Source organism: Oncorhynchus gorbuscha, linkage group LG03 (genome assembly GCF_021184085.1).
Source record: "Oncorhynchus gorbuscha isolate QuinsamMale2020 ecotype Even-year linkage group LG03, OgorEven_v1.0, whole genome shotgun sequence".
NCBI lineage: Eukaryota > Metazoa > Chordata > Actinopteri > Salmoniformes > Salmonidae > Oncorhynchus > Oncorhynchus gorbuscha.
In genome coordinates, this window is record NC_060175.1 from 108,739,275 (window position 1) to 108,754,531 (window position 15,257).

At 44.2% G+C, this 15,257-nt stretch overlaps 1 protein-coding gene across 2 annotated transcripts in view; it reads left to right on the plus strand.

Annotated features, from left to right (window-relative positions):
• LOC124032440 (isocitrate dehydrogenase [NAD] subunit gamma, mitochondrial-like) overlaps positions 1 to 14,709 on the plus strand; it is a 60,613-nt gene extending 45,904 nt beyond the window's left edge. For both annotated transcript variants that reach the window (XM_046344843.1, XM_046344842.1), the window contains 5 exons: positions 11,417 to 11,550; positions 11,871 to 11,973; positions 12,670 to 12,816; positions 13,080 to 13,235; positions 14,148 to 14,709. In XM_046344843.1, coding sequence (XP_046200799.1) covers positions 11,417 to 11,550; positions 11,871 to 11,973; positions 12,670 to 12,816; positions 13,080 to 13,235; positions 14,148 to 14,249 — 642 coding nt within the window. In that variant the 3' untranslated portion in view covers positions 14,250 to 14,709. The remainder of the gene's footprint in view (positions 1 to 11,416; positions 11,551 to 11,870; positions 11,974 to 12,669; positions 12,817 to 13,079; positions 13,236 to 14,147) is intronic.
• Positions 14,710 to 15,257: the final 548 nt, after the last annotated feature.

Consider the following 15,257-nt stretch of genomic DNA (forward strand, 5'->3'; position numbering starts at 1 on the left):
ATTCAATGTGTTTTCATTGGGAATCCAGATTTCTAAGGGACCTTCTTGCAGTTCCTACTGCTTCCACTGGATGTCAACAGGCTTTAGAAATTGGTTGAGGTTTTTCCTTTGTGTAATGAAGAAGTAGCCCTGTTCAAAACGAGGGTCACTTCAAGTGTACTGTTTGATAGAGGTGCGTGACCAGAAAGCTAGCTACAGTTTATTTCCTTCCTGTATTGTACACAGATCATCCTGTCTTCAATTTTATCGATGATTTACTTGAACAAATACCTAAAGTTGTATTACAAAAGTAGTTTGAAATGTTTTGGCAAAGTTTACAGGTAACTTTTGAGATATTTTTAGTCACGTTGCGCAAGTTTGAACCGGTGTTTTTCTGGATCAAACGTGGCATTTAAATGGCCATTTTGGATATATATCGAAGGAATTAATCAAACAAAAGGATCATTTGTGATGTTTATGGGACAACAACAAAAGAAGCTCGTCAAAGGTAAGACATGAATTATATTTTTATTTCTGTGTTTTGTGTCATGCCTGCAGGGTTGACATATGCTTTCTCTCGTTGTTTACGGAGGTGCGATCCTCAGATAATAGCATTGTTTGCTTTTTATTTTTATAGTAATTTATTTGAATTTGGCGCTCTGCATTTTCTCTGGCTTTTGGCCAACACATCCCAGAGAGTTAAAACTGTAACTCACCCAACTCAGGAACATTCACTTCTTGGTAAGGAACTCCAGTGTCGATTTGGCCTTGTGTTTTAGGTTATTGTCCTGCTGAAAGGTGAATTCATTTCCCAGTGTCTGGTGAAAAGCAGACTGGACCAGGTTTTCCTTTTGCCTGTGCTTAGCTCAAATGTCATTTATTTGCATCCTAAAAACTACCTTTTATTTATTATTGTTTAACATTTTTTTATTTATTTCACCTTTTATTTAACCAGGTAGGCTAGTTGAGAACACCTTTATTTAACCAGGTAGGCTAGTTGAGAACACCTGTATTTAACCAGGTAGGCTAGTTGAGAACACCTTTATTTAACCAGGTAGGCTAGTTGAGAACACCTTTATTTAACCAGGTAGGCTAGTTGAGAACACCTTTATTTAACCAGGTAGGCTAGTTGAGAACAAGTTCTCATTGACAACTGCGACCCGGCCAAGATAAAGCAAAGCAGTGTGAACAGACAACAACACAGTTACACATGGAGTAAACAATAAACCAGCCAATAACACGATAAACAGGTCAGTGACACAGTAGAGAAAAGAAAGTCTATATACAATGTGTGCAAAAGGCATGAGGAGGTAGGCAATAAATAGGCCATAGGAGCAAATAATTACAATTTAGCAGATTGTATGCAAAATTGTAATTATTCGCCTACCTCCTCATGCCTTTTGCACACATTGTATATAGACTCCCCTTTTTTTCTACTGTGTTATTGACTTTTTAATTGTTTACTCCATGTGTAACTCTGTGTTGTCTGTTCACACTGCTATGCTTTATCTTGGCCAGGTCGCAGTTGCAAATGAGAACTTGTTCTCAACTAGCCCACCTGGTTAAATAAAGGTGAAAAAATAATAATAATAAATAAATAAATAAATGTAACACTGTGGCACCTCAATAGAGACTGCCAGAAGTCCGGACAACAGGCCCTCCGATTTGACACACTGAACTCTGTCTGCAAAGTACTTGGTGAACCAGGCGAGGCAGTCATTAGAAAAACCAAGGCCATTGAGTCTGCTGATAAGAATACGGTGATTGACAGAGTCGAAAGCCTTGGCCAGGTCGATGAAGACGGCTGCACAGTACTGTCTTTTATCGATGGCAGTTATGATATCGTTTAATACCTTGAGCGTGGCTGAGGTGCACCCGTGACCGGCTCGGAAACCGGATTGCACTGCAGAGAAGGTATGGTGGGATTCGAAATGGTCAGTGATCTGTTTATTAACTTGGCTTTCGAAGACTTTAGGTAGGCAGGGCAGGATGGATATAGTTCATTCAAAAATCATGTTAAACTCTATTATTGTACAAAGAGTGAGTCCATGCAAGTTATTATGTGACTTGATAAGGACATTTTACTCCTGAACTTATTTAGCCTTACCATAACAAAGGGTTTGAATAATTTTTGACTCAAGACATTTCAGACTTTAAGCATCAGTTATCTGAGCAGCTTATTGATCCCTGCAGCTGGACACAGCCCATCTGTAAATATCCCACCCAACTACCTCATCCCCAAATTGCTTTTATTTAATTTTTTGCTCTTTTGCACACCAGTGTTTCTACTTGCACATCATCATCTGCACATCTATCACTCCAGGGTTAAATTGCATTTACTTCTCTACTAGGGCCTATTTATTGCCTTACCGCCTTACTCAAATCAAATCAAATGTATTTATATAGCCCTTCGTACATCAGCTGATATCTCAAAGTGCTGTACAGAAACCCAGCCTAAAACCACAAACAGCAAGCAATGCAGGTGTAGAAGCACGGTGGCTAGGAAAAACTCCCTAGAAAGGCCAAAACCTAGGAAGAAACTGAGAGAGGAACCAGGCTATGTGGGGTGGCCAGTCCTCTTCTGGCTGTGCCGGGTGGAGATTATAACAGAACATGGCCAAGATTTTCAAATGTTCATAAATGACCAGCATGGTCGAATAATAATAATCACAGGCAGAACAGTTGAAACTGGAGCAGCAGCACAGCCAGGTGAACTGGGGACAGCAAGGAGTCATCATGTCAGGTAGTCCTGGGGCATGGTCCTAGGGCTCAGGTCCTCCGAGAGAGAGAAAGAAAGAAAGAAGGAGAGAATTAGAGAGCGCACACTTAGATTCACACAGGACACCGAATAGGACAGGAGAAGTACTCCAGATATAACAAACTGACCCGAGCCCCCAGACACATAACCTACTGCAGCATAAATACTGGAGGCTGAGACAGGAGGGGTCAGGAGACACTGTGGCCCCATCCGAGGACACCCCCGGACAGGGCCAAACAGGAAGGATATAACCCCACCCACTTTGCCAAAGCACAGCCCCCACACCACTAGATGGATATCTTCAACCACCAACTTACCATCCTGAAACAAGGCTGAGTATAACCCACAAAGATCTCCGCCACGGCACAACCCAAGGGGGCGCCAACCCAGACAGGATGACCACATTAGTGAATCAACCCACTCAGGTGACGCACCCCTTCCAGGGACGGCATGTGAGAGCCCCAGTAAGCCAGTGACTCAGCCCCTGTAATAGGGTTAGAGGCAGAGAATCCCAGTGGAAAGAGGGGAACCGGCCAGGCAGAGACAGCAAGGGCGGTTCGTTGCTCCAGAGCCTTTCCGTTCACCTTCCCACTCCTGGGCCAGACTACACTCAATCATATGACCCACTGAAGAGATGAGTCTTCAGTAAAGACTTAAAGGTTGAGACCGAGTTTGCGTCTCTGACATGGGTAGGCAGACCGTTCCATAAAAATGGAGCTCTATAGGAGAAAGCCCTGCCTCCAGCTGTTTGCTTAGAAATTCTAGGGACAATTAGGAGGCCTGCATCTTGTGACCATAGCGTACGTGTAGGTATGTACGGCAGGACCAAATCAGAGAGATGGGTAGGAGCAAGCCCATGTAATGCTTTGTAGGTTAGCAGTAAAACCTTGAAATCAGCCCTTGCTTTGACAGGAAGCCAGTGTAGAGAGGCTAGCACTGGAGTAATATGATCACATTTTTGGGTTCTAGTCAGGATTCTAGCAGCCGTATTTAGCACTAACTGAAGTTTATTTAGTGCTTTATCCGGGTAGCCGGAAAGTAGAGCATTTGCAGTTGTCTAACCTAGAAGTGACAAAAGCATGGATTAATTTTTCTGCATCAATTTTGGAAAGAAAATTTCTGATTCTTGCAATGTTATGTAGATGGAAAAAAGCTGTCCTTGAAATGGTCTTGATATGTTCTTCAAAAGAGAGATCAGGGTCCAGAGTAACGCCGAGGTCCTTCACAGTTTTATTTGAGACGACTGTACAACCATTAAGATTAATTGTCAGATTCAACAGAAGATCTCTTTGTTTCTTGGGACCTAGAACAAGCATCTCTGTTTTGTCCAAGTTTAATAGTAGAAAGTTTGCAGCCATCCACTTCCTTATGTCTGAAACACATGCTTCTAGCGGGGCAATTTTGGGGCTTCACCATGTTTCATTGAAATGTACAGCTGTGTGTCATCCGCATAGCAGTGAAAGTTAACATTATGTTTTCAAATAACATCCCCAAGAGGTAAAATATATAGTGAAAACAATAGTGGTCCTAAAACAGAACCTTGAGGAACACCGACATTTACAGTTGATTTGTCAGAGGACAAACCATTCAAAGAGACAAACTGATATCTTTCCGACAGATAAGATCTAAACCAGGCCAGAACTTGTCCGTGTAGACCAATTTGGGTTTCCAATCTCTCCAAAAGAATGTGGTGATCGATGGTATCAAAAGCAGCACTCAGGTCTAGGAGCACGAGGACAGATGCAGAGCCTCGGTCCGATGCCATTAAAATGTCATTTACCACCTTCACAAGTGCCGTCTCAGTGCTATGATGGGGTCTAAAACCAGACTGAAGCATTTCGTATACATTGTTTGTCTTCAGGAAGGCAGTGAGTTGCTGCGCAACAGCCTTTTCTAAAATTTTTGAGAGGAATGGAAGATTCGATATAGGCTGATAGTTTTTTATATTTTCTGGGTCACGGTTTGGCTTTTTCAAGAGAGGCTTTATTACTGCCACTTTTAGTGAGTTTGGTACACATCCGGTGGATAGAGAGCCGTTTATTATGTTCAACATAGGAGGGCCAAGCACAGGAAGCAGCTCTTTCAGAAGCTTAGTTGGAATAGGGTCCAGTATGCAGCTTGAAGGTTTAGAGGCCATGATTATTTTCATCATTGTGTCAAGAGATATAGTACTAAAAGACTTGAGCGTCTCTCTTGATCCTTGGTCCTGGCAGAGTTGTGCAGACTCAGGACAACTGAGGTTTGGAGGAATACACAGATTTAAAGAGGAGTCCGTAATTTTCTTTCTAATAATCATAATCTTTTCCTCAAAGAAGTTCATAAATTTATCACTGCTAAAGTGAAAGTCATCCTCTCTTGGGGAATGCTGCTTTTTAGTTAGCTTTGCGACAGTATCAAAAAGGAATTTCGGATTGTTCTTATTTTCCTCAATTAAGTTAGAAAAATAGGATGATAGAGCAGCAGTAAGGGCTCTTCAGTACTGCACGGTACTGTCTTTCCAAGCTTGTCTGAAGACTTCCAGTTTGGTGTGGCGCCATTTCCGTTCCAATTTTCTGGAAGCTTGCTTCAGAGCTCGGGTATTGCCTGTGTACCAGGGAGCTAGTTTCTTATTCGAAATGTTTTTAGTTTTTAGGGTGCAACTGCATCTAGGGTATTGAGCAAGGTTAAATTGAGTTCCTCAGTTAGGTGGTTAACTGATTTTTGTCCTCTGGCGTCCTTGGGTTGACAGAGGGAATCTGGAAGGACATCAAGGAATCTTTGTGTTGTCTGTGAATTTATAGCACGACTTTTGATGTTCCTTGGTTGGGGTCTGAGCAGATTATTTGTTGCAATTGCAAACGTAATAAAATGGTGGTCCGATAGTCCAGGATTATGAGGAAAAACATTAAGATCCACAACATTTATTCCATGGGAAAAAACTAGGTCCAGCGTATGACTGTGACAGTGAGTGGGTCCAGAGACCGACGTGGATAACAATTTCTCTATACTCTCTACACTCGCCAGTTTTAGCTTTAGCCAGCACCATCTTCAGATTAGCCTTAACGTCGGTAGCCCTGCCCCCTGGTAAACAGTGTATGATCGCTGGATGATTCGTTTTAAGTCTAATACTGCGGGTAATGGAGTCGCCAATGACTAGAGTTTTCAATTTGTCAGAGCTAATGGTGGGAAGCTTCGGCGTCTCAGACCCCGTAACGGGAGGAATAGAGACCAGAGAAGACTGTGCCTCTGACTCCGACCTTACTCCATTTGCACACAATGTATATAGATTTTTATATTGTGTTATTGACTATACGCTTGTTCATTCCATGTGTAACTCTGTGTTGTTTTTGTCGCACTGCTTTGCTTTATCTTGGCCAGGTCGCAGTTGTAAATGAGAGTGCAGAATAACTGATTAATTTACGAATACTCAACACCCGTTGAATATAGGCGGTGCCAGTAAATGTTGGGGGAAAAAGCGTCATTAATTTGTTGCCAGCACTCAATGTTAGTGGTGGCTGTTTAACAGTCTGATGGCCTTGAGATAGAAGCTGTTTTTCAGTCTCTCGGTCCCAGCTTTGATGCACCTGTACTGACCTCGCCTTCTGGATGATAGCGGGGTGAACAGGCAGTGGCTCGGGTGGTTGATGTCCTTGATGATCTTTATGGCCTTCCTGTAACATCGGGTGGTGTAGGTGTCCTGGAGGGCAGGTAGTTTGCCCCCGGTGATGCGTTGTGCAGACCTCACTACCCTCTGGAGAGCCTTACGGTTGAGGGCGGAGCAGTTGCCGTACCAGGCGGTGATACAGCCTGCCAGGATGCTCTCGATTGTGCATCTGTAGAAGTTTGTGAGTGCTTTTGGTGACAAGCCAAATTTCTTCAGCCTCCTGAGGTTGAAGAGGCCCTGCTGCGCCTTCTTCACGATGCTGTCTGTGTGAGTGGACCAATTCAGTTTGTCTGTGATGTGTATGCCGAGGAACTTAAAACTTGCTACCCTCTCCACTACTGTTCCATCGATGTGGATAGGGGGGTGTTCCCTCTGCTGTTTCCTGAAGTCCACAATCATCTCCTTAGTTTTGTTGACGTTGAGTGTGAGGTTATTTTCCTGACACCACACTCCGAGGGCCCTCACCTCCTCCCTGTAGGCCGTCTCGTCGTTGTTGGTAATCAAGCCTACCACTATTGTGTCGTCCGCAAACTTGATGATTGAGTTGGAGGCGTGCATGGCCACGCAGTCGTGGGTGAACAGGGAGTACAGGAGAGGGCTCAGAACACACCCTTGTGGGGCCCCAGTGTTGAGGATCAGCGGGGTGGAGATGTTGTTGCCTACCCTCACCACCTGGGGGCGGCCCGTCAGGAAGTCCAGTACCCAGTTGCACAGGGCGGGGTCGAGACCCAGGGTCTCGAGCTTGATGACGAGCTTGGAGGGTACTATGGTGTTGAATGCCGAGCTGTAGTCGATGAACAGCATTCTCACATAGGTATTCCTCTTGTCCAGATGGGTTAGGGCAGTGTGCAGTGTGGTTGAGATTGCATCGTCTGTGGACCTATTTGGGCGGTAAGCACATTGGAGTGGGTCTAGGGTGTTAGGTAGGGTGGAGGTGATATGGTCCTTGACTAGTCTCTCAAAGCACTTCATAATGACTGAAGTGAGTGCTACGGGGCGGTAGTCGTTTAGCTCAGTTACCTTAGCTCTCTTGGGAACAGGAACAATGGTGGCCCTCTTGAAGCATGTGGGAACAGCAGACTGGTATAGGGATTGATTGAATATGTCCGTAAACACACCGGCCAGCTGGTCTGCGCATGCTCTGAGGGCGCGGCTGGGGATGCTGTCTGGGCCTGCAGCCTTGCGAGGGTTAACATGTTTAAATGTCTTACTCACCTCGGCTGCAGTGAAGGAGAGACCGCATGTTTTCGTTGCAGGCCGTGTCAGTGACACTGTATTGTCCTCAAAGCGGGCAAAAAAGTTATTTAGTCTGCCTGGGAGCAAGACATCCTGGTCCGTGACTGGGCTGGATTTCTTCCTGTAGTCCGTGATTGACTGTAGACCCTGCCACATGCCTCTTGTGTCTGAGCCGTTGAATTGAGATTCTACTTTGTCTCTGTACTAATTACTTCGCCACTACAGTCTATTTATTGCCTTTCCTCCCTAATCTTACCTCATTTGCACACACTGTACATAGACTTTCCTATTGTGTTATTGTTTGTTTATTTCATGTGTAACTCTGTTTTGTTGTTTGTGTCTCACTGCTTTGCTTTATCTTGGCCAGGTCGCAACTGGCCTACCTGGTTAAATAAAGGTGAAATAAATAAAATAGTCAATGCCCATCAGAGACTTCACTCCTCACACTGATTGAGTAGTTTAAATGTGATATTGAGCTCTCTCCTTGTGTTTTTCTGCATTACCGTTAACTTCTTCGAGATAGGGGGCGCTCTTTTAATTTTTGGATAAAAAACGTTCCCGTTTTAAACAAGATATTTTGTCACGAAAAGATGCTCGACTATGCATATAATTGACAGCTTTGGAAAGAAAAAAACTCTGACGTTTCCAAAACTGCAAAGATATTATCTGTGAGTGCCCCAGAACTAATGCTACAGGCGAAACCAAGATGAAGTTTCATACAGGAAATGCCCCAGATTCTGAAGGCGCTGTGTTCCAATGTCTCCTTATATGGCTGTGAATGCGCCAGGAATGAGCCTACACTTTCTGTCATTTCCCCAAGGTGTCTGCAGCATTGTGACATATTTGTAGGCATATCATTGGAAGATTGACCATAAGAGACTACATTTACCAGGTGTCCGCCCGGTGTCCTGCGTCAAAATTATTGCGTAATCTCCAGGTCCATGCGCGTTCCACTTCTTCAAAGGATTAACTAAACTGCCAGGAATGACTTATCATCGAATAGATATGTGAAAAACACCTTGAGGATTCTAAACAACGTTTGCCATGTTTCTGTCGATATTATGGAGTTAATTTGGAGAAAAAATTTGCGTTTTAATGACTTAATTTTCGTTTTTTTTCTTACCCAAACGTGATGAAGAAAACGGAGCGATTTGTCTACACAAATAATCTTTTTGTAAAAACTGAACATTTGCTATCTAACTGAGAGTCTCCTCATTGAAAACATCTGAAGTTCTTCAAAGGTAAATTATTTTATTTGAATGCTTTTCTTGTTTTTGTGAAAACGTTGCATGCTGAATGCTACGCTAAATGCTAAGCTAAATGCTACGCTAGCTATCAATAATCTTACACAAATGCTTGTTTTGCTATGGTTGAAAAGCATATTTTGAAAATCTGAGATGACAGTGTTGTTAACAAAAGGCTAAGCTTGAGAACTAGCATATTTATTTAATTTCATTTGGAATTTTCAAGTTGCGTTATAGTAATGAGCTTCCTAAATGGTAATGAGCTAGAGGCTGTATTCACGATCCCGAGATCTTCATAATGAAAAGACCTACCAAAAGGAGAACTTGGATGTGGTTTATTTCTGTGCATGTTGAAACACTAAAGTAAGTTGCATATCTGGATGTGATTTACAGTAGATATATCTGTCAACACAGTCATACACATGATGTATAATCCTGTAATATGATTCTGGCCCGTGATGGTAAAAAATATATTCTAATATGGCCCTCCATGGAAAATAATTGCCCAGGCCTGTTGTAGTTAGTAATTTACAGTAGCTGTATTCCAGGCCTGTTCTAGTTAGTAACTTACAGTAGCTGTATTCCAGGCCTGATCTAGTTACTAACTTACAGTAGCTGTATTCCGACAGAACAGGCCTGTTCTAGGGCGTGTAAAATGGTCAGAGTGAGGTGTTCTCTCACTTGTGTCTGGAAGTAGCTAGCTAGCAAGTGAGGAAACATTAAACAGTTAGGTTTTGTGCTTGACAGGCTAGGCAACATTAACCTGTTAGTGATGGTGCTTGACAGGCTAGGCAACATTAACCTGTTGGTGATGGTGCTTGACAGGCTAGGCAACATTAACCTGTTAGTGATGGTGCTTGACAGGCTAGGCAACATTAACCTGTTAGTGATGGTGCTTGACAGGCTAGGCAACATTAACATGTTAGTGATGGTGCTTGACAGGCTAGGCAACATTAACCTGTTGGTGATGGTGCTTGACAGGCTAGGCAACATTAACCTGTTGGTGATGGTGCTTGACAGGCTAGGCAACATTAACCTGTTAGTGATGCTGCTTGACAGGCTAGGCAAAATTAACCTGTTAGCTTTTGTGCTTGACAGGCTAGGCAACATTAACATGTTAGTGATGGTGCTTGACTGCTGTTAGGTCAGAATACTCGGATCAACCCTTCTCCTCGGGTAGAGCGTCCAGTTCGCTCCTGACAGCAAAACGCTCTGAATATACAAATGGACAAACTGACAAGGCTCTGAATTTAGGAACTCCTAGAGCACTCTGACTCTCCAGTGAATTTAGGAACTCCTAGAGCACTCTGACTCTCCAGTGAATTTAGGAACTCCTAGAGCACTCTGACTCTCCAGTGAATTTAGGAACTCCTAGAGCACTCTGACTCTCCAGTGAATTTAGGAACTCCTAGAGCACTCTGACTCTCCAGTGAATTTAGGAACTCCTAGAGCACTCTGACTCTCCAGTGAATTTAGGAACTCCTAGAGCACTCTGACTCTCCAGTGAATTTAGGAACTCCTAGAGCACTCTGACTCTCCAGTGAATTTAGGAACTCCTAGAGCACTCTGACTCTCCAGTGAATTTAGGAACTCCTAGAGCACTCTGACTCTCCAGTGAATTTAGGTACACACCCATAGTGTGACTCTCTCTCTGTCTCTATGTAGAGTGTGACTAGGGTGTGACTCTCTCTCTGTCTCCTCTATGTAGAGTGTGACTGGGGTGTGACTCTCTCTCTGTCTCCTCTATGTAGAGTGTGACTGGGGTGTGACTCTCTCTGTCTCCTCTATGTAGAGTGTGACTGGGGTGTGACTCTCTCTGTCTCCTCTATGTAGAGTGTGACTAGGGTGTGACTCTCTCTCTGTCTCCTCTATGTAGAGTGTGACTGGGGTGTGACTCTCTCTCTGTCTCCTCTATGTAGAGTGTGACTGGGGTGTGACTCTCTCTCTGTCTCCTCTATGTAGAGTGTGACTGGGGTGTGACTCTCTCTCTGTCTCCTCTATGTAGAGTGTGACTGGGGTGTGACTCTCTCTCTGTCTCCTCTATGTAGAGTGTGACTGGGGTGTGACTCTCTCTGTCTCCTCTATGTAGAGTGTGACTGGGGTGTGACTCTCTCTCTGTCTCCTCTATGTAGAGTGTGACTGGGGTGTGACTCTCTCTCTGTCTCCTCTATGTAGTGTGACTGGGGTGTGACTCTCTCTTTGTCTCCTCTATGTAGAGTGTGACTGGGGTGTGACTCTCTCTCTGTCTCCTCTATGTAGAGTGTGACTGGGGTGTGACTCTCTCTGTCTCCTCTATGTAGAGTGTGACTGGGGTGTGACTCTCTCTCTGTCTCCTCTATGTAGAGTGTGACTGGGGTGTGACTCTCTCTCTGTCTCCTCTATGTAGTGTGACTGGGGTGTGACTCTCTCTTTGTCTCCTCTATGTAGAGTGTGTCTGGGGTGTGACTCTCTCTCTGTCTCCTCTATGTAGAGTGTGACTGGGGTGTGACTCTCTCTCTGTCTCCTCTATGTAGAGTGTGACTGGGGTGTGACTCTCTCTCTGTCTCCTCTATGTAGAGTGTGTCTGGGGTTGTGGAGTGTCTGAAGATCATCACGAGGACCAACTCTCTGAGGATTGCTGACTATGCTTTCAGACTGGCCAGGGAGAGAGGTCGTCGTAGGGTCACCGCTGTCCACAAGGCCAACATCATGTCAGTGATACTCAGTAAATGTGCATGTTAGTTAATTAGTTAGTTAGTTTGTTAATGCATTAGTTAGCTAGTTAGTTAATTAGTTTGTTAGCTTGGTATAAAACAGTGCTTCTTAGTGTGTTTGATTGAATCTGTGTGTTTGTTTTGTATTCATTTGCTGTTTGATGATAAGTGTGTGTGTGTGTGTGTGTGTGTGTGTGTGTGTGTGTGTGTGTGTGTGTGTGTGTGTGTGTGTGTGTGTGTGTGTGTGTGTGTGTGTGTGTGTGTGTGTGTGTGTGTGTGTGTGTGTGTGTGTGTGTGTGTGTGTGTGTGTTTAACAGGAAGCTAGGTGATGGTCTGTTCCTACAGTGTTGTAAGGAGGTTGCCGCGGGTTATCCAGACATCGCCTTCGATGCCATGATTGTGGACAACACCACCATGCAGGTATACTAAACACTTAGAAAAAAGGGTTTGAAAAGGGTTTGTCAGCTGTTCCCATAGGATAACACATTTTTGGTTCCAAGTAGAACCCTCTGTGGAAAGGGTTTCGACATTGAACCCAAAAGGTTCTACTTGGAACCGAAAAGGGTTCTTCAAAGGGTTCTCCTATGGGGACAGACGAAAAACTATTTTAGGTTCGAGACACCACCATGCAGGTAACCATAGCAGTATCACTACTACACCTTGCAGGTAGCCATAGCAACATAGCTACTACACCATGCAGGTAACAATAGCAACATCACCATGACACTTTGCAGGTAACCATAGCAACATCACTACTACACATTGTAGATAACTATAGCAACATCACTACTACAACTTGCAGGTAACCATAGCAGCATTACTACTACACCGTGCAAGTATCCATAGCAACATCACTACTACAGAATCAAATTGGATAATAAATAGTGTAAAATAATAAATTTTCTACTGTGTTATTGACTTGTTAATTGTTTATTCCATGTGTAACTCTGTGTTGTCTGTTCACACTGCTATGCTTTTATCTTGGCCAGGTCGCAGTTGCAAATGAGAACTTGTTCTCAACTAGCCTACCTGGTTAAATAAAGGTGAAATAAAAAAAAAAAATAAAATAAAATAAAAAGTGTGTGTGTGTGTGTGTGTGTGTGTGTGTGTGTGTAGCTGGTGTCTAAGCCGCAGCAGTTTGACGTGATGGTGATGCCTAATCTCTATGGTAATGTGGTGAGCAACGTGTGTGCTGGTCTGGTGGGGGGGCCGGGACTCGTTCCAGGAGCCAACTACGGGACGGACTACGCTGTCTTCGAGTGTGTATGTACACAGGGGTGTGGATAACTGGGGGTGTGGATAGCTGGGGGTGTGGATAGCTGGGGGTGTGGATAGCTGGGGGTGTGGATAGCTGGGGGTGTGGATAACTGGGGGTGTGGTTAGCTGGGGGTGTGGATAGCTGGGGGTGTGGATAGCTGGGGGTGTGTGTAACTGGGGTGTGTGTAACTGGGGGTGTGGATAGCTGGGGGTGTGGATAGCTGGGGGTGTGTGTAACTGGGGGTGTGGATAATGTGTGTGTGTTGCAGGGCACCAGGAACACAGGGAAGAGCATAGCAAATGGTAACATAGCCAACCCTACAGCCATGTTACTCGCTTCCTGTCTGCTTCTGGACCATCTGAGGCTACATGCATACGCCACCATGATACGACGGGCTGTCATCGCTACTGTTACTGAGACACGGGTAACACACGCAGGCTGATGCATAGTGATTTCTTCCATTCTCAATTTAATTCAAAGGGCTTTATTGGCATTGGAAACATTTGTTTACATTGCCAAGGGAAGAGCAAAAGTGAAGAAAGAAAAAAATATAAAGATTATATATTATAAAAATATATATTATAAATATATATTCTCTCTCTCTCTCTCTCTCTCTCTCTCTCTCTCTCTCTCTCTCTCTCTCTCTCTCTCTCTCTCTCTCTCTCTCTCTCTCTCTCTCTCTCTCTCTCTCTCTCTCTCTCTCTCTCTCTCTCTCTCTCTCTCTCTCTCTCTCTGTCTCTCTCTCTCTCTCTCTCTCTCTCTCTCTCTGTCTCTCTCTCTCTCTCTCTCTCTCTCTCTCTCTCTCTCTCTCTCTCTCTCTCTCTCTGTCTCTCTCTCTCTCTCTCTCTCTGTCTCTCTCTCTCTCTCTCTCTGTCTCTCTCTCTCTCTCTCTCTGTCCTCTCTCTCTCTCTCTGTCTCTCTCTCTCTCTCTCTCTGTCTCTCTCTCTCTCTCTCTGTCTCTCTCTCTCTCTCTCTCTCTCTCTCTCTCTCTCTGTCCTCTCTCTCTCTCTGTCTCTCTCTCTCTCTGTCTCTCTCTCTCTGTCTCTCTCTCTCTGTCCTCTCTCTCTCTCTCTCTGTCTCTCTCTCTCTCCTCTCTCTCTCTCTCTCTCTCTCTCTCTCTCTCTCTCTCTCTCTCTCCTCTCTCTCTCTCTCTCTCTCTGTCCTCTCTCTCTCTCTCTCTCTCTCTCTCTCTCTCTCTCTCTGTCTCTCTCTCTCTGTTCTCTCTGTCCCTCTCTCTCTCTCTCTCTCTCTCTCTGTCCTCTCTCTCTCTCTCTCTCTGTCCTCTCTCTCTCTCTCTGTCTCTCTCTCTCTCTCTCTCTCTGTCCTCTCTCTTTAGCTCCATACAGCTGATTTGGGAGGTCAGGGGTCAACCTCTGATGTGGTCCATTCCATCATGAAGGAGATACAGAGCACTGGACCCCTAACACAGAACATCTAAATATTTATTTCACTTATGACTGTAGCCTACCCTATAATTATGACCCTATGATCCTATGATTATGACCCTGTGATCCTATAATTATGACCCTGTGACCCTATAATTATGACCCTATGATCCTATAATTATGACCCTATAATTATGACTATATGACCCTATAATTATGACCCTATAATTATGACCCTATGAATATGACCCTACGACCCTATAATTATGACCCTATAATTATGACCATATGATTATGACCCTATGATTATGACCATATGATTATGACCCTATAATTATGACCATATGATTATGACCATATGATTATGACCCTATAATTATGACCATATGAAAAGTAAATAAATATAAACAGTATGGGGATGAGGTAGGTAAATTGTGTGGGCTATTTACCGATAGACTATGTACAGCTGCAGCGATCGGTTAGCTGCTCAGATAGCAGATGTTTGAAGTTGGTGAGAGAGATAAAAGTCTCCAACTTCAGCGATTTTTGCAGTTCGTTCCAGTCACAGGCAGCAGAAAACTGGAACGAAAGGCGGCCGAATGAGGTGTTGGCTTTAGGGATGATCAGTGAGATACACCTGCTGGAGCGTGTGCTACGGGTGGGTGTTGCCATCATGACCAGTGAACTGAGATAAGGCGGAGCTTTACCTAGCATGGACTTGTAGTTGACCTGGAGCCAGTGGGTCTGGCGGCGAATATGTAGTGAGGGCCAGCCGACTAGAGCCTACAGGTCGCAGTGGTGGGTGGTATAAGGTGCTTTAGTAACAAAACGGATGGCACTGTGATAGACCTCATCCAGTTTGCTGAGTAGAGTATCGGAAGCTATTTTGCAGATGACATTGCCGAAGTCGAGGATCGGTAGGATAGTCAGTTTTACTAGGGTAAGTTTGGCAGACACTGCAGATTTAGCAGGTTTTCCTACTTACAAAGCATGTCTGTAATTTTTATCATAGGTACACTTCAACTGTGAGAGACGGAATCTAAAACAAAAATCCAGAAAAT